This window comes from Apaloderma vittatum, unplaced genomic scaffold (genome assembly GCF_000703405.1).
Source record: "Apaloderma vittatum isolate BGI_N311 unplaced genomic scaffold, ASM70340v1 scaffold20814, whole genome shotgun sequence".
Classification (NCBI taxonomy): Eukaryota; Metazoa; Chordata; class Aves; order Trogoniformes; family Trogonidae; genus Apaloderma; species Apaloderma vittatum.
This window is the reverse complement of record NW_009712413.1, coordinates 8904-27972: the sequence shown is the minus strand read 5'-3', so window position 1 is coordinate 27972 and position 19069 is coordinate 8904. Positions and strand designations below refer to the sequence as shown.

The window sequence follows — 19069 nt, the reverse complement described above, 5'->3', positions numbered from 1 at the left end:
TACGGCTACTGAAAAAACTGATAACCCCCCAGCTGCTTCACATTAGCATAAACCCCTGCCATATTCCATCATTTCCATTATGCCCTAAGATATAAGTAAAGAACATGAGCTCCATTTGTTTCTCTCCGAGTCTCCCCATCTGCCTTTTTCTTTTTTTTTAATAGAATAGAGTTGGCAAGTTTACTTCCCTTCCCTTTCCCAAACACGCATTATCTCTGTGAAACAGGTGGCAGCAGTCTCTCCTTTACATGTAAATGAATCTTGATGCCCATATTTACTACAACCCGTATCTGTATAGGCCTGGACAGTAATAAATTAAAACAAACTAGTATTTTCAAAAACGAGAAAAATAAAGTATGCTGGGTTTTAATAACGTATTAAAACAGTCTCACTCTTAAAACGTAAATGTAATTAACCAAAAACTAAACAAGATGTTTATTTACACACTAGTATACGAGAAGATTTAACAACTGAATATGAAATTAAGACATTCAAGTGTAGAGATGATCTAATCCAATCGTCCAAATTATAAATACATTGTTGGAGCAAGTTCCTTACTAACATGCAAACTCTTAAAACTGTAAAGCTGATTACGTGGAAGCAAACTCTCTAACTAAACCAGCGCATTCACAAAACTCACTTTTTTAATATATGACTGAAAGCAATTTACAACAATTCAGAAATATCAGTAATCCTAAACAAACAGCTATTCCGTAATTACTCCCAAAGCCTTGCAACTAAAAAACTCAAAATTCTTATATTAAAACAGGAGGGCTGAATAGGCTTAAGGCAAGCAGTAACATAGTTACTTAAAATGAAATATGTTTGAGAAGAGGAAGAATTAATATCAGTTCACATCATTTTTGTTCTTCCGACGGCTATCTGATAAGATTTAGCCTCATGCCCCCATGTCTTATTTCAATTTTGTAAACAAAAATAAAAATTCCTCTTTATGACTTCATTGATACCAGGTTTTAATCTCATTGCAGAGTCAAGACACCGAGATGAGAGGAAGAAATTTTTTTTTTTTTTGGAAGCAAATATTTTGCAACAACAACAAAAAAGCCTAAAGTCTGCTTTTTTACAGCAAGATATTTTATCCCCTCTTTCACTCAAATTTCTTCCTATGTTAAAAGAAATGACATTAACCTTCATTGGCAGTTCTAGGGGGACTGCCGCAGATACTGCCATCGTTTGCCGGACTGGAGGCTTACTGCAGTTTACTTGGGTAAATCTTACCCCAGTGATCTGTCCTCCGGCCAGCATGAGCTGGGTCTGGGGTATGGCCGCCTGCACTGAAGGCTGCTGGGAAGGCTGGCTTGGCTGCTGAGAGTCCCCAGATTCTTCATTAGATTTAGACTAGTCAAAAAAAAATACAACTCTTTATAGTGTAAAACAGATGTTAATGTATAACACTGCTATCGCAACACTGCACAATAAAAATCTTTCATCTGCATACAAAAAGCCCTTGGGTTTATTTTAAGAGTATGTTCAAGCAACGGCTCTGTGTGCCCACCATTTCAACTAGGATTGCTCAAACATGTCTGTAGGTAACGCAGTTTAAACAAAACAAAAAGACTCTCAGGTCTTTTCGAACTCCTGGACATTATTTTCAGGTCTCATTTCATTTTATGCAACACAATTGAAGCTGATGCTACCTTTCACCATAAAGAAAGAAAATGTTGTTAAAATTATCCATTGCCTAAAATCCCGAACAATGGAATGAGAGAATGGAGATCATCTTTCTATTCTCCATATCCACATCCTGCACCTAAGTCACCATACTGTTGGCTTCTACTGAACTGGTTTGAGAAATCCTTGCGGGTTTACCTACACACACCAAACATAACATATACGGTGCTTTTATATAACCAAAGTTTAGCATCTATTTAATCAACTGCTGGTTTATTTTAAAAGATTTGGGGGTGGTTGTTTTTTTTGTAGTTTGTTCTTTTTAACAGAAGAAATCGTGAAGACATGAGAGAGGAAATGCAAGTGCATCAGGAGGGGGAGAGAGTTTTATGATAATTAAAACTGGTTATGCAGAACATTAAAATTCTGCATAGATTTGCATATTTTCCACCACCTGTTTTGGGGACTGCAGAGCAGGCTAATTAACATAAAGGCTCTGATTAATTCTGCCAGTCATTGAGCGATAATTACAGCGCAGGACTGTAAACATTCTGCACTGGAGATACAGCCTGTTTGCCAACATCTCTCGCAGGGATGGAAGTTTACCATGGCAACCAAGGCAATTTTCTGCCTCCTTCCTCTTAAAAAGGAAGGTCACTATACCTCTTCTTCTTTCCAAATTGTTATTATATGTAAGTGGGTCCACGTTCTATTGCATTTCACGTAATGCACTACCTACATTCTTTAATAACCAGCAATACTGAAACCAGTTTTCAATAAAACTCCATCCCTTGTCCCTTAATATAGTACTTAGAGGAAGTGGCATGTTAACTGGTGCACTGAAGTGTTCAGCATCCTAAAAAAGTTTGAAAGCTTTGTTGTCTCACGAACACTATTAAACAACAATTACTCTATTTTAAAATCACTGTGTTATTTACAGTAGCAATCTATACTAGCCATATCACACAGTTAATGTTACATTATACTCCTATAGTCAGGTATCACAAGTGAGGGCAAATTGCAAAGTAATACTTCCTATGTTTAAAATAAGCAAATAAATAGAAGAACAAGAAATATTCCTGGAGATTTACAGTTTTCACGACACAACACCTGACTGAAAATCTGTATGAAGTTATGACCACTGCATGTTTTCAACAACTCCAGTTTCTGAATGCTGACAATCCTGAACCTGATTTACAGCTGTAAAACTATTAGTCCTTCATACCCATAACTTGCAAGACCAGTGAGAAAGAAAAAATAGGGTAATGCATCCTAGGTTAAAAACTATCTCTAATGGGACTATAATGCTGTCTGGAATGAGAGAAGGAGGAGGAACAGAAGGAAACTGTCTTTACCTGTACATTTAAGGACTGAGCAGCAGCCTGTAAACTTGTTCCAGCGAGCTGGACCTACAACACAGGGCAAAAATGGAAATGAAATAATGCAGAGTCCACAGAAAACTTTAGCAACGTGAAAAAGAACAACTTCCCCACTCTCACCCCAAGAAAAACTCCCCTGAGAAACACACGTGGCCCCTCTAACACCTGAAAAGAGTGAAATAGGGGTTGTGCTCTGGGCTGAAAAAGATCCGTAAGACTCTTCCATAGTGTTGTTTGTCTACCTCTTGTTAAACGTATTCCTGCCTAGCAATTTAGATATTATCATGGAATTGAGTTGAAACAAAGCATTTTGAAGTGGACAGGCTAACTGTTCCTATTCCTCCTACAAAAATCCAGGCTTCGGGGGATGTCATTAAGCTCTACTCATTATCATCCTTTTAATATTTCAGAACAGTTCTTACCCCAAATACATACACTGCATTCACCTGCTTCCTTATACAACAGAGGAGCAATCACCTGCACAGCACAAACCTCACAGCATAAACACTCTTCCTCAAATCAACCTTTTCAAGTATTTGTAGTCCTCCGCCACTGAAAAGGAGATTTCAATACAGAGGACTAGAGACATTCTACAAAGGCTGTATTGATTCAGGTATACTCAAAACTTGAATTCAAATGTTTGTGATTAACAGGTCCAAAGAAGTCCTTGTGGGCTAGCAGTGAAGAAAAACAGATGCTTCAGAAAATGAGATTTTTAAAGAGTGTTATTTTATCTCTAACAAGGATTTTCTCTGCACAACAAATGCTAAATTTTCATTTACTGGAGACCATTTTAATCAGTCTTGCCTTGTTTCTACCACCACTCCTACTATAAAGAAGGAATGCTAGGTAATTAATTATCAACAGTTTCAAAAGTCAGAGTTACAGCCTGCAGTGAATTCCAACTCCAGCCACTTTTGAAAACCAGGCAACACATAAGGATACAAAATAAAGGAAAGGAAAATATAGCACTCTCGCCTCTATGAAAAGATGTCCCCACATCATACACCTCACAAAAGAGAGTACACGTATCTGCAAGCACGAGGAGGAGACTTTTAATTTAAATTGTACTGCATTAAATTAGCAACTCAATATTTGAACGGGCAACCCTTAAGAGTCACCTTGGAAATGTTTCTTACCACTCTAGATGAAGGTACTAGACTTACTAAGCATGTTCTACATCTAAGCAAACACTCCCAGAAAAAGTCCTCCCCATAACAAGCAAAATATCATTTGACACAGTTGATGTAATCTGAACTTCTAACATGAATTAACAGCAGAGAATAAGCTAAACAACAACAGACTGCTATCCTAAAAATATACTCAGGAATAATACTTTAAAAATTACATAGTAATAAAAGAATCCACATAAAAGAGTAGAAATGTATCTCGGCTACAGCTAGCATATTCTTGAAAATCTCTTTGAATGCAGTTTGGACATCCCTTCCACCATACAACAAACATTTTCTAATCAGAAACCAAACTGCTCCTGAATGTTTCCTACAACCTAGTATTTTGTATTCGTCTGGAGGAAAGCACCGTATATTAAGGCTGAATAATACCCGCTAACAGCAGCCACACTAGAAGAGGACAGTCTGACAATAGATTCCCACACACCTGCAGGCCCCTAAAAGAATAGCTGAGATTGTCCTTTTCAACTAGTTTTTGAACTAGTTTCAAGAAATGAATCACACTTTATCAAACATGAAGTTACAAAGATCCTGACAACTGTTTAAATAAATATACGACCAAAGCAAGATAAAGCACTGTGTTAAATACAAGAATCAATCTATGTAACAAAATGAAGGCTAAAACAAAGACAAAATTCTGCAGAACAGCTGTATCTGTATCATGTTAAACACATACTGACAACCCATGAAAACTAGTCACATCTTCTCTCCACATAAAGGCAGTCTACAACAGCCTATTGGTTCACTCCTGGCACTCCCTGGGTCCTATATAACCCAATCTACTAGGAAAATTGTAATTATGTGACAAGACATGTGGAATGTTCCATACAATAAAACGGCAGTTCAGAGCTCTTAAAAGGAGGCATAAAAGCTTCAGTGCGTCAATTATACCACAATAACTGTGCAACCTCAGACCTCAAACATTCAAGGTCAGCCAATTAGGTACAGTATTTTAAAGTTTAAACTTGGTGCTGAGGAAGGGAAAGAAATTAGGACATTTGTTTTCATATATCAAGTGGCGAACAGGAAAAAAAACTACAAAAAAATGCCCCTTATACTTCTCTTCACCTAGGGATGCCCCATTTTGCTTCAGCCTACATCTGAAGTTCGGCTTTGATTCCCTAAACACCAGCAGCTGCAGAACAGAGGGATAGTAGTAGCAAAAGTCTGAGTATCATCTGACAAACAGGTCCCTGAAATAACTTCAACAAAAATTTAAAAACTCACAAACAATATATGCTTACTAAGCATGTTCACTTTATATTCCTAGTTAATGTGTTAAGAACTTGGAAGACTGAAGTATAGTGCTGACTGCCATTCAACATCCCTTCTGGTTTCTTAACTAGGTAGTGACAATTTCAGAACCTCAGCAGCTGTTGGGACACACAGTCTTTTACCAAGAAGATTAAATTTTACCTTGCCTTTCAAGTGGATATCTCCATTCAGGTTTTTTTAAAAAAATAAAATACCTCAGGCATTCTCAAGTATCTAAAAAGGGGCCTTCTAGTTCCCTCAATAGGTCTCACCCTATCTAGACATATTCTGCAGCCTAATGCAATGAAGTGAGTGACGTCATAAGAACTTTTTTCCACCCAAACTATTTAAGGACGTGGTCTACCCATACGTGCCTTACATAACTATCCAAGTCACAGAAAGTGAAAACACAGAACATACTAGAGCAGCTGCATTTGTACCTGCCTGAGTCTCCCCTTCTTTGAAACGGGTCTTGTCTTACCTGATGAAGGTGCCCAAGGAAGGCCTGGGCCTGGGCTGTAGAGATTGCTCCTCCGACAGGCACAGGCTGCTTTTGAAAGTCCAGGCCATTTGTTTGCGTGCCTGGAGAAAGAGAGATATTAAAAACTATTAGTTACTACTTCTATGAAAGAGTAAGAAATAACATTCCTAAGTCTCCTGCTTTTCTCTCAATACTAGGTAATAGAAAAATACTTGGAGACTTAAAACAATTGAATTTTTTTACTGAAAGAGGAGGTGGGGAAGCCATGTCACCTCCAGACTTCGGCAATACAACATTCGTCACCCGAACAAAATCAACATCACATCTTCTTTAGCTTCTGTCATCCTACCCACTCTGCGTACATTATCCCACCATTCTCTACCATGGTTTGGGAACTGAGTGAGTGCGTGCTGCTAAAGCAGTTAAATGGTGTTTCCATTCTCTGTACACTCTATCTAGCAGCTGAAGACTATCTTCAAGTTCAGAAAGCACAAAGAGCAACATTCATCCACAGTCAGCTTTCAAAGACAAACAACACTTGATGAAAAGAGAACCACCCTATGTACGTAGCAGTTATGCACCACAGTTTTGCTGTTTTGATAAAAGATACCTCCACATTTCCATGAATATTTGCACAGAGCTCTCATTATGTAAGATACGTGCCTGAGCGTGCTTTTGCTCTCACTCACTTCCAAGTAACTAAAGACTGATTATTGCCCTACATTTTTGTTGTCTTCTTCCTAAACAACTTGGAAGACATGAAGACCAACAAACTATCCCCAAATAATCTGGTCGTAAGGAAAAAAAAAAAAGAAAGAAAAAGAAAAAGAAAAAGAAAAATAAGAAGCCGCCCATTTTTTCCACAAGAAACTACCACAGAATTCTCTTCTGTCACCAAAATGAACTATAACTACTATTTTTAATAATCAGTCTGCAGGGAGACAATAAAATCAACATTAGGAATTATCAATAACTGAGTTTGTACACTGAGTATCCCTGCCTACAATGGCTAACAAGTAAGAGACTCTGACTGTCTAGAATTGATGATGCAATCTTAAAAATTGCATCACTGAAATGAAGTAAAACCAGCTCTAGAATTGCATGTTTACTCCTCACAACAATCAGATTTTGTTCAGTGCCTATGGACAGGTATTCAACTAACTTCTACTTCAGAATTCCTTCCAGCATCTACATTTTTGCCATAAAAATCTAGGTTATCTACTAAACAAGAATGTCACGGTCATTAAACAACAACGGGGGTCTTCTACTCCTTAGAAACATCTGCAAAAGAAAACAAGCATAAGGCTCTAATAGTAAAATACACTATCCAATATTTTACATTGCTATTTTGACTTACAAACAGCTTATACCGATAAAATTTCCAAAGATGGAGTCACTCTTCAACTAAATGCAGATACAAAGTAAACAGTCAAGCTTTCTAGCACCCAGGTAAGGCTGATGAGAGTTAGGGCTGGCTCAGGCCACTAAATGCTGACAGATGCTCTCTGACCCCTCTCCCTTCCCAAGTTGAGAAGTGAAGGGGAATAAGGCAGAGAGAGTTATGGATTGGAAAAGAAAACTAAACTAGCTTTTTTTAAAAAATAGTACTAGTAAGGAAAAAATAATAAAAATTAACTATATACAAGCATATACAAACGCAGTATCGAACCCAGCTCCCACTCCAACAGCAATCATCATTGATGCTGCAGAGCAGGCGGCATCGGGGAAGCCCCAGGCTCAGCAGCAGAGGGGAGCTGGATACAGGAACTCAGGATTGGGATCAAAGGCAGAAGATCGGATAGAGTCCTCCTTGCATGTCGGCCATTGAAGAAGAGGCCTCAACTCCCAAGATCCCGGTTTTATACTGAATATGACGTATACGGAAGAGAACACTCTTGTTGGCCACCTGCCCTGTCTGTTACTGCCCAGAGGCGCAGCCTGCCACTTCGTTAACAACTCCTTTCACTCCTCTCCACCTCCGGCATGGCACACAAGGTCCAGCAGTGACCTCAGTCACTACAACAGCAAGGGTAAGCAAGAGCCTTTCTGCATACCAGTCCCTGGCAGTAACTGTAAACATCAGGCGTTATCGCTTCTAGCAGCGGACACTGTCTGCAAAAACATGCTGCTGACTTCAGAAAGTGCAGCCTCTTAGAAGAGACTGAGCTGAAAAGTAAAAATCACTGAACAGAATTTGTTTTATCTAGCTCAAACTAAGACAAAGGTACACCTAAGGTGGTTCTCTGATACATCTTTGGTGGAGGTGCTGTGTGGGAAGAATTGGTTTGCTTTCAATTTTTTAATTTTGTGCTTGGGGCCAGAATTTACAAACTTAAAGAGACATATGTGTAGCCAAAAATCTACACACATGTTAAAAATATCCAAATTTCAAACCATGTAAAATTATTTTGCTCCTGAGTCTGAAATTTCAATCCAAAGTGAAAAGAAGGACTACCCATGGTCTGAATCCTGAATGCAGCTTGGTTGCATTTCTCCAAAGAAAATTAGCTAAGGTCTGCTGGAAAAAGCTAAAATAATCTCATTTATTTTCATTCCTTCCAATGATTTGCAGAGGGCCAAAGGGAGCTAGAAGATGATTGTGTAAATATATAAATATAATTCCTGACAAACAGCTACTGTAATTCAAAGGAAACCATCTACCACCTCCTGATTTATGCAGATGCTTTGAGTGAGTTTTCAACCTGCAGTCAGGGGCCCTCAAGTAGTAAAAAAAAAAACAAATAAGGAAACCTGTTGTAAGACAGGTATTTCTCATTCTAATCTGAACTTTCAGGGGTCAAAAACTTATCCATTTCTGAGAGGACTAGCTGGAAGCCTCACCTTCAATAAATAAGGGAAGCTGTTCTAGTTAACTGTCTTCCAAAAAGAGCCTCAAATCATGACGCCATATGAAAAGAGCACTGCTGTGCATGTGTGCAGAAGAAATGTTCCAGTTAGTGCTTGTGCTGACTCTTAATATGGAAATTTGACACAAGCCTCCTAGGGCTGATAGTTTTGAACACAGGAAGTTCCAAGACTAAGATTAAAACCTCCATGAGTCCCAAAAAACCAGTTTGCACAGGTATTGAGAGAAAACAACATTTTCTTTAAGTTCGACCTTGTAGGACTCCAACTCCCTCCCCATGCCTCCCAAAACCAAATTTTGACGGGAAAAAACCACAAAACAGACCAAACATGTTCACTCTGTTCTACTTGCATTTTAGGCTTTCTTTGGTATTTCAAGTACAGCGTCTCTTCCCTCTCATATGCAATCTTAGTTTTGAAGGAATGCTACCCAGGCTGTTTGCATTTATTACAAGACGCCTATGTCTTTTAAAGAACAGCAAGGAAAATGAACTTTTGAGTCCAGCACATGAGAGACTTTACTGTTAAGGTGCTCATAAGGAATCCAAGAAATCTGACATGGAGACTGGAAAATGGAGCTGTCAGAAGCAGAAGGTCAGCATGTTGCAAGGACACGAAAGGACCAGAATACCACTTCTGCTCAAGATAAGAGTTAAATGCAAAAATCCACAGAGACTACCAGACAGGGCAGATGCAATCCCAAGTATTGTGATTTTAATAATCCCAAGTATTTATGTCTTTTCCATCTCTATCCCAGCCTACGTAACTGCTAGAGCTGATCTAACAGCTCACTAACACCAACCAAACAGGAGTGGGAACTCTCCATCTCTCATCTGCTTCTTCTTGGTTCCAACCACATTGTTCCTGTCCTGCCCCTTCTGCTAGTTCATGGGCCCAGCAGCAACCCAATTCACCTTTCTAGCTGACTAGAAAACTATTCGTGTGAACTATGCCCTTTATCTTTTGGCCAAGTTAGTTTTCTACCAGTTATGAGAGATAAAATTACACCAAGCAGCAGATAATACAAAGCAGGGGTAGGTCAGAGATGTGGCAGTAGGGAAATGAGCCTCCCCTGTCCCCAGCAAGCTGGCAAGACTGAATTAAGGTATAGGATGAAATTTCACCCTTACAGCCCAAGTCAAATGCAACTTCAGCACATTTAAATTCTGACATAAATACAGCCATGTGCTTTAGCTACTTCACAGAGCTGGTTTAGATGAAGACTAAAACCAAGTGCAATTAATTTTCAGATTAGTTTATGCTGTCTTGGAATTGTACCTGCAGAGGGTAAAGGCATGACAAAACAAAGCTAGCAAGGTAACACTGCACCTGCAGACAGGAGAAGAACATACTCTCAAAATTCAAGATCATAATCATCAGACTCTACAAACTGCATAAGAAAGGGAGTGAGGAACTACAGGTCTGGGGAGAAGTGGACTAAGTGCCAGGAAGGACTCAAGAAGGGAAGGTAAACAAGGAAAAGCAAAATTTCAAAACTAACTTGAGCAGGTATCCACACCGTGCTCCGAGAGACATCTTCCAGCACCAGCAATCTGGTTCCCTATCTCTCTTTCCCACCCCAGTATGCATGCATTGAGAGAGAAAGACACCCCCACTATTCAGAAATGTTGATTCCTTATCCACGTTATTAGTAAGAAGTTTAGCAGTGATATTTGCCCAGAATTTTAGCAATTAAAGAATATTTCATGGTCCCTCTTCCACTCTCCTACAGACCTTCTTCTTATAGAAACTGGAAAAATCAGTCTCTGGAAATGAAGCAATGCAAACAAGAATCCTTAGAATCCTTCCAAACACCCACCATGCTTACAAAAATGATTATGTTGCTGCCTTATATATCCATGTCGTAATACTACAGTTTTGACAGACATTATAATCTTGACTTTCATAGTACTGCATTCATACAGCTTTTAAAAATAATATATATTAAACAAACAAAAAAAAGTGGAGCTTTTTTGGAAAATTTTATGCTGCGATCTATAAAAAGGAAACCAAAAGTGCTACCCATTTACTGTAAGGCATTCTTCTTACTACTACTTAGTAACTACTGGAAAAAAGACATTGTCCACCCACTGCTGAAGGTTGGAAAATATTTGTGTAATTCTGCAATACTGATGACCAGTTGATCAATTCATGTTCTTGCAAAAACAGCCTTCCTAACAACTCTTGCACTCATGAAGACTTTGTTGTTTGTAACCCATCTGAAATATGGGTTACTTTTCCAGATAGTTAGAAGAAGGGTCCAGCTAGCATAAAAAATGTTAAAGTTAAAATTTGTTTCAGGCACTTTATAGTGTATTCAGGGGACTTTACAATGTTATCTGAATAATCAGAGTTAGAAATACAAAACACTGATTTGTTAACTTCCCTGAAACTTAGCTGTTAGCTCAGAGAACTACTGATTTAAAGTCATCTTTACTGGTGACAATCATTCAGTTTTGGTTTTTTTCCTGAGAACACTAGCTCTGCCAAATGTAAATTCCTTGTCCTACAGTAATTCTCTTAAAATTTTCAAGTTGCATCAGCTTACTTCAGTTTAAAACAGGAATGACCCAAGCAAACAACTACTGAGCTTTTACAAGATAGACTAGTAGTGCTTACACAGCAGACTCAAGTGCTTTACAAGCATCACTGGAAAACAGACAGTTACAGAAAGTTATAAAAATAAGAACCTTGAGTGTTTACAAAAATCATCTTCATGCATTTTGCTTCAGAGACTATGCTCTCCAGGCAATCAATGGCACTTTCAGTTTCTTCGCCTCCGAGCTGAAAGCTGACTTCTTTTCACCAAGCATGCCCAGACCCCAGAATCATAATCTAAACCACCGTGATCAGAAATCTAAAATTGCATTCCATAAGTTTTCCCTTCAAGGTTTAACATGTGCCAGTTGACCAATGCAACTGATGCTTCAGTCCTCAAAGAATGTCATGAATCACTACCTCCAGTGGTTTATGAGCACTATGCTTACAAACCAACCTATCACTGCCTAACAAAGGGTCCACAAAAATTCTAGATCATTCTATTTTGCATCATGTTAAAGCCGCACTTAGGGAAGCGCATTGGAAACGCACTCTCTGGAAAAAACGGATGCAGGCAACTGTGGTCATACAGAGCAGGAAGTCTGAATTTTCTCACAAGTTTACACTCATTGTCCAGCTACAAGGATTCTATAGGGATATTTAAAACCATTGTACTTTTCACGCTATTTGTGATTCTGAAGTATTTACAGCCCATATTTTTTTAAAAATAATGTTTTATATCATCCTAAACCAGTATTAAATACATAATGAAACATTTTTTGTACATAAAAAGAACTGATACCTCTCCTACTACAAATACAACCACAATTAAAAAGAACTGAGATGCCAGTAACAAAATACACATCAATAAGTGAGCAGGATTCCTTTGGAATGACCCCATGCATTGGCAGACAACTTCCAGCCTCTCTGATCAGTATCGGGAACATTCAGTCACTCTTAGCTCTCTTAAAACCTTGCACAAAGAATGAGGAGACAGTAGCATAATATGAAATAAATTGTTAATTTCATCACAACTCCAGAGTTTAAAACTCTCATTGTTGAACCAAGAGGAGGAAAAATAACTTTCCTCACCCAGTGTAACTAGACTTCTCTCAAAGCAAGAACCAGTTCCTTCTCATTAAAATTTTCTCTTTCCGAATGCTATCCTGAGCTCACAGAAGATTTTGAGCTAGTTTAAACTATTTACTTTCCACTCAGAACTGTCATTTCTCTTGCTTCCAAAATGAACATTAAATTACCTCCAGAAAGGAATTAAAGCATGAGATAGCATCATCAAATTACAGTGGTTTAACAAGCTTCTTCAATGGCTTAGAACTTGGCCACATCTTAAGGATGTGCCGAAAGGCACATGGGCCCTGACACACGTTATTCTTCCTCAGACAAATTTCAAGGTTCTGTTCTAACACATTAAGAAATTACAGAAAAGATGGCTTACATGTTTTTTTTAATGTTGAGAAATGAAGCATCCTCCCTTTGCCTTGTTCTAGAGAACTGTTGTGAGAGTTTGAATGAAATCTAAAATGGAAACAAGATCAGCTAGTGGTCCTCATCTGCCAGGAAGAATCTGAACCCCAAAATAAATGACAAAGAGATACCAAAGGTGTGTTCTGCTAGGAAAAAAACAAAACTACTTACAGAGATCTAGTGCCACCAGACCTTCCGTAATATCAGAAACATTACTGCTAATGGAAGCAGGTAAGGGAAGTATTATCTACAAAGTGTGGGTAGGGCTCTGATACAGTAGGTGTGAATACTGCCTGACATACAGTAAGGTTAATGATAAAACAAAAGTGTTCTCAAGTCTCTAAAAAAAAGTAAGGGAGGAGTGTGTTGTGATTTTTTTTTGTTTAATTCCTGTAAACCGATAAAGAAATTTGGCTTTTAATATCTACTTGATTTCCCCAGAAAATATCTGTGCACTAATTCATCATTTCTTACCTGTGTTCCCATGCTCACTCTCCATTGATGGTTTACTGGTTTCTGACGGATTGTTCATTCTTGAGTCTGCATTAAAACAGAAATAAAGTTGAAGTGATACAGCAAGAAAAACCCAGAACCTATTCATACCTTCTTGTCCAAGCAAAGTACAGATGATCAGAAATGTGATATGTACTTTGCCTTGATTCAGATTATAACACAAAAAGAATGATCCGAAGTAGAACACAATACTGAAACTTCCAGGAAAATATTGTTTCAAAATTTTGTACATCATTATTTCCATTAAAAACCCCATGGTGTTAAGGAACTAAAAGCACATTTTGGAGGGCAAAGATAAGTAGAAACTTAATTTTCAGTACAATGACAGTCATAGAAGCAAAAAGGGGTAAAAAAACCCCCCAGCATTATGTCTGACCTCCATGGTCTACATTATTTCTGCGTTGGTTCCCCCCCATAAGAGAAAGGAAATTCATAGAATCATAGAATGGCCTAGGCTGGAAGGGACCTTAGAGATCATCTAATCCAACCTCCCTGTCATGGGCAGGGACGCCTCTCAACTAGATCAGGCAACACATGGGGACCAGTCATTATAATTAAATAAATGTCATTTTTCTAATCTCGCATCTTCATTTTACAGAAATATCACTGATGCTAAGTTGTTTTATATTTCCTATATATTCATGCAAAACATACAAACATAAAATAATTGCTCTTCCTTCTCCTTCTGGACAAATCTATTGAAAAGCCCACTCTTGGTTTTGAAGCTTGTCAGTTGAAAACATAGTGCAACACAGAGGACCTCTCCAGATGGTAGACAGAAAATACAGTTTCGTTATATAAGAATCTATACAGATGTTCTGAGCACAGCATCAGCTCTCCAGCTTATTACCTTCTCGTTCCTTCCTATCAACCTCAGCATGTCACATGGTCACAGATCAAAATTACAAAAATAATCTCAAGACAGACTAGTTCATAAAATGAAGTGTTAAGCAAATCCTTAAGCACATTCTTCTATTCCCATAACCACCTAAATGTAAGTTCAATGAGCTCAAAATGAACCCTTTACTCCAGGATACTTTCTTGCTAGGTGCTTAAAAGGTTACCTCTGTCATGTACTTTCATCACAGCAGTGACTTCCAAAATACCAATGGGCTGAAGAAGAATACAGTAACAGCATTAACCGTTGCATGTTTCCCCCAGATACTTCCAGGAATGTCCTGACACATCACTGCTTGGCAGTCTATGAGAGTTAAAATGAGACGCCGGACTATTACTGCATACTATCACCTGCTACTGCCCTGAGGGACCAGTGTCACCCTCAGGCTCTCAGAACCAGGGGCAACAGGAGCAGGGGAACAGAACCACGAGCCAGGAGGGATGAAGCACTTGGACAGGGCCTGAATGCAAACAGAGTCACAAGGAAGCCTGGTTAGGAGTGCAGGGTGGGAAAAGGAGGGACCTCGTTAGAAATTCAGCACGTGTGAGCGAAAAGATAATGAGACATCAACCTTGGAAAAACTCCAACAAGCAGTTAGGAAACACGAGACACGTCAATATTTTTAAAACTAATGTGATTTTCCACATAAACAACTGCTACAGTTGAACCCAGCAGGGTCTAGAAAACCCAGAGAACTGTAGCAAACAGGAATCTTCCCCTGAGAAGTTAACTCATCCTCTCCAGAGCATCTCAGAAATTTCCTATGCCTATGCTTAAATCTTTCAAACGGCAGACATGTGTAAGAGACATCTGAACTATCAATGTTACTCTTAGCATAAAGGCAGATATGTTAAATGGCTTTTTAAAAGGGGCAGTGAGTGAGGAGAAACTTCCCAACGGAGTGCTTCTAGCCTAAACTTCAGCAAAAGGTTGCAAGTTTTTCCCCGTTTTTCACAACCTCTCCTCAGCAGATTCAAGCTACAAATTCAGTCTTGAAAGACAGAGCTCTGCTAAGAGCAGATTCAGAACCTATTGCTTCCTGGCACCTTACCTTGTCATCTTCCACTTTTGGATAGTATGGTCCACACTCTAGAAAAAGAACATGGGTTCCAGCGACTGCACAGAAATGTTTGTTGATGTGCCCCTCTCTGCTAATAGATCTGTATGTGAAACAAAGCATGTTTCTGTCTAGAAGTTACATGTACCTTCAACTGAGCTTATTGTGGCAACAACACACTTGTTTAAAGTGATTATAGGCAACATTCATTTGATATGCAGCATCAGGTTGTTCCTTGACACACAGCTGGCTACTGAAATTAGTTTACGTTCGGAGAGCACTGAATGGGAGATCACTTTGGACACAAAACACGGAGAGCCCTCATCCAACTGTGTCAAGGGTTAGGGCTGGGTAGGCCACTAAACACTGACAGATGCTCTCTTACCCCTCTCCCTTCCCCAATGGGAAGGGAAAGGGAATAAGGCAGAGACACTTACAGATTGGAAAATAAAACTAAACCAGCTTTAATCAAACAATAATAGTACTGATAAGGAAACAGTGAAAATAAGGAACTACATACAAATATACACAAATCGAATATCCAACCCAACTCCCATCACCGATGCTGCAGAGCAAGCGGCACCGGGGTAGCCCCAGGCTCAGTGGCAGAGGGGAGCTGGACACCGAAGCTGAATTTGGGAACTCAGGATTGGGATCAAAGGCAGAAGAACAGTCTTCCTCAGATGCCAGCCATTAGAGCAAGCAAGAAAAGAATTAAGGTGCTTAATTTCCCACGGTTCCTCAGCTTTATAATGAAAATTATGTATATGGGGAATGGAATACTCTTGTTGGTCCCCTGTCCTCTCCAATCCTCACCAGAGGTGCAACCTTTTACTTCCTTGGCACCCCTAGCATGGCACACAACATCCAGCAGTGACCTTGGTCACTACAGGAGCAAGTATAAGCAAGAGCCTGTCTGCATACCAGTCCCAGGCAGTAACTGTAAATATCAGGCATTATCACTGCCAGTAGCACGCACTGTCTGCAAAAACATGCTGCTAACTTCAGAAAGTGTAGCCTCTCAGAGGAGACTGAGATGAAAATTAAAATCACTGAACAGAATTGGTTCTGTTTAGATCAAACCAGGACAAACAGAAAAATAAGCAGAGAGGGCTCATTTGTCCAATACATTTGGCTGCGGAAATCACTAACTCCTGGGGCTATTTAACACAGATGTATTTTTTTGAGCCTAGAGCACAAGGATAGCCTAAACTCATGATGGCATGAACCACAGAAGGGAAGAGCACACGCAGGTTGAGAAGACTGTCTCTCAACAACATGGGATCCATTAACCGAACCACTTCGGCAAGCTCTTGCAAGAAAAACAACATAGGGCCTCCTGCTTGGCTAGATCATTGCAGAAACTGAAGTAATTGGAGCCACTGAGCAAGATACTAATAGGGGAAGAAACAAACTAAACCCAGAGGAGGGACACAACTGCCCTGTGCACAGAACTCCCAAGCAACACAGTGACTGTTCTTCCTGTATGAGGAGGCTTGTTCAACAAACCTCCCTGCATTAACAGCAAGTTTGCTTAGGACAAAGTTATAACTTTACAGATCTCTTTTCATAAAGCAATCAAGATATGTTTTTCTGTCAGACTACTCCGCAAAATAAATCCTTTTTCAAAAAGTTTTTCAGTGTTTCCTAGTACTAGACATACACATAAAGTTTACTCGACTACCAAAAGCAATGTTGAAACGAAGAGGATTTTACTGTGCAGATTCACCCCTAACACAGACCTCAAACACTGCTATCGCAAAAACGTAGCATATTGTATGAAGAAAACATCTTCTGGTGCAGTCCAGGTTCAAGCGAAGGATAGCATCCATTATTTCACTATTTCTTGTTCAATCTGTGGGCCTTCTGCTTGTAAAGCATCAAGAACAATGCTGCTATTTCCATTGCAAATGGTATGACACACATCTAAAGCACAAAACTGCTATAAGCGTAACAGACACATATCCCCAGGATACCAAACCTACAGATTCATTATATGTCAACTATTTGGTCTATACATGTTCATACGATTTCTGCTTTAAAGTTGTAAGAATAAACAAATTAAGTGGGCTAAAAAACACCCCGTAACACCCTCACCTTTTCTTTTTCCTGTAAATAAAGGCCCTGGGCTACAACTTCTGCCAACACTATCTAAAAAAACTCTACAGAAGGAAGGATCGAAAGCAGCAGGTGCATGATTGAAATCAAGCTCTCGGGAGCGAATACATTCAGTACTGCTACTCCGCTAGCAGGGCAGAGGATGTCACAAGGCAGTGCCGTGCCAGGATTTCACACACCCTCAGCAACATTTCAAAATGTAGTCAGAAGAAAGAAGCAGCAGATACTGGACCAATGTGGAGTATTAGGGACCACAGACAGCTAGTAAAACACAGAAAATCTGAACGTGGAATATGTCATTAACTATTTCCTTTCACTCATTAAAGTGAAACTGACGAATATTCTACCAGTACTAGGGAAAATGATTCATTAATGCACATGGAAAAACTCAAAGTTCACTGTGAGTGAAAACATGCCAGGAATTCTTTAGAATTTAAAAAAAAAAAATCATACCAGAAGCAAATATTCAGATGTCTGGTTTTAAATTTACCATCCAAAAATACATGCTCTTACTTTAACATGAACTTATATAACACAATCAAAATAATAATACGAAAAAATATCTATGTGTTGAGCTTTGGAGAAAAAGCCTTGCAAATAAATAAAATCTACTGTAAAATTTGGGTTATCTGTTAACATAAATAACTAAAATGCAGGGAGAAGAAATCATGGCATGTCTGTTCTGCAGTCCTGATGGAATCTCTGTGCAGGAAATACATTATCCCAGTAACCTTAGGCACAGCTTGCAACGGTATCAATGGCAACCACTGTGCACTCCACCTTATTTTCTATTACGCGTGAAGAACCTTGCTATTACATTAAAAATACACGGACACAATATACATTCTGTTGGGGAAGGCTCAATATAGCTACTAAATTCTTTGACACTAGGACTCTCATTCACTGTAATGCTTTAAAAATCATTGCACAGATGTGCAAGCCAAGTCCAGTGTTTGTTAGAACCCAAACGTTTCTCAGATTGAAATCCTAAAAGCAAAAGGTCTGTATTAATATCATCCAAGCCTAGCAGCAAATCTCTCCAGCGCAGAGGAAACGAATTCTCCTGGAGCGAAAGAAAGAAAGAAAGAAGAAAGGAAAAAAAAAAGGAAAAAAAAATCCCAAACAATCTATTTTCTTAGTGCAGATCTATCTATTTACGAGGCAGCTACCTGCTGCCGACACACTGGAGAGCTTCAGCCGCACAAATACCTTCCCTAGCTTCTGCATATGTGATTAAGCCTCTATGCATAGTCAACCTCACAGCCTCTATTTCCATATTAAACGCTCGTAAGAAAGAGCTGAGCTGGTACCCACCTAGAACGTAGTCGCTGCAGTCCAGCATTGCTGTGGTATCCTCTACAGGTTCAGATAGTCCAAGGAAAGGGAGAATGGCAATTTCTATCAAATCTACACTACTGCTCTCGACCAAACACGAAAGGGAGTGGGGAGGTGGGGGAAGAAATACAACTTCAGTTACACCATAGCAATCTTGAACTGAACAGGGAAACTTCAGTTGCTCTGTGGAGTTTTAGTAGTCTCTCCTACTAGCTGTGTCTGACATTGTCAAGGCGACTGAAGCGTGAAAAGTTCCCCTTTTTGTAATAAAATAGAAACAAAGATTGCAGCTGGCAGTTTCCATAATGAAGCTTAATCAGTATG

General features: G+C 39.2%; 1 protein-coding gene across 1 annotated transcript in view; it reads right to left on the bottom strand.

Annotated features, from left to right (window-relative positions):
- LOC104272875 (POU domain, class 2, transcription factor 1-like) overlaps positions 1 to 18752 on the bottom strand; it is a 48656-nt gene extending 29904 nt beyond the window's left edge. The window contains 5 exon segments of the mRNA XM_009867980.1: positions 1240 to 1359; positions 2988 to 3041; positions 5937 to 6037; positions 13299 to 13364; positions 18725 to 18752. Coding sequence (XP_009866282.1) covers positions 1240 to 1359; positions 2988 to 3041; positions 5937 to 6037; positions 13299 to 13364; positions 18725 to 18752 — 369 coding nt within the window.
- Positions 18753 to 19069: the final 317 nt, after the last annotated feature.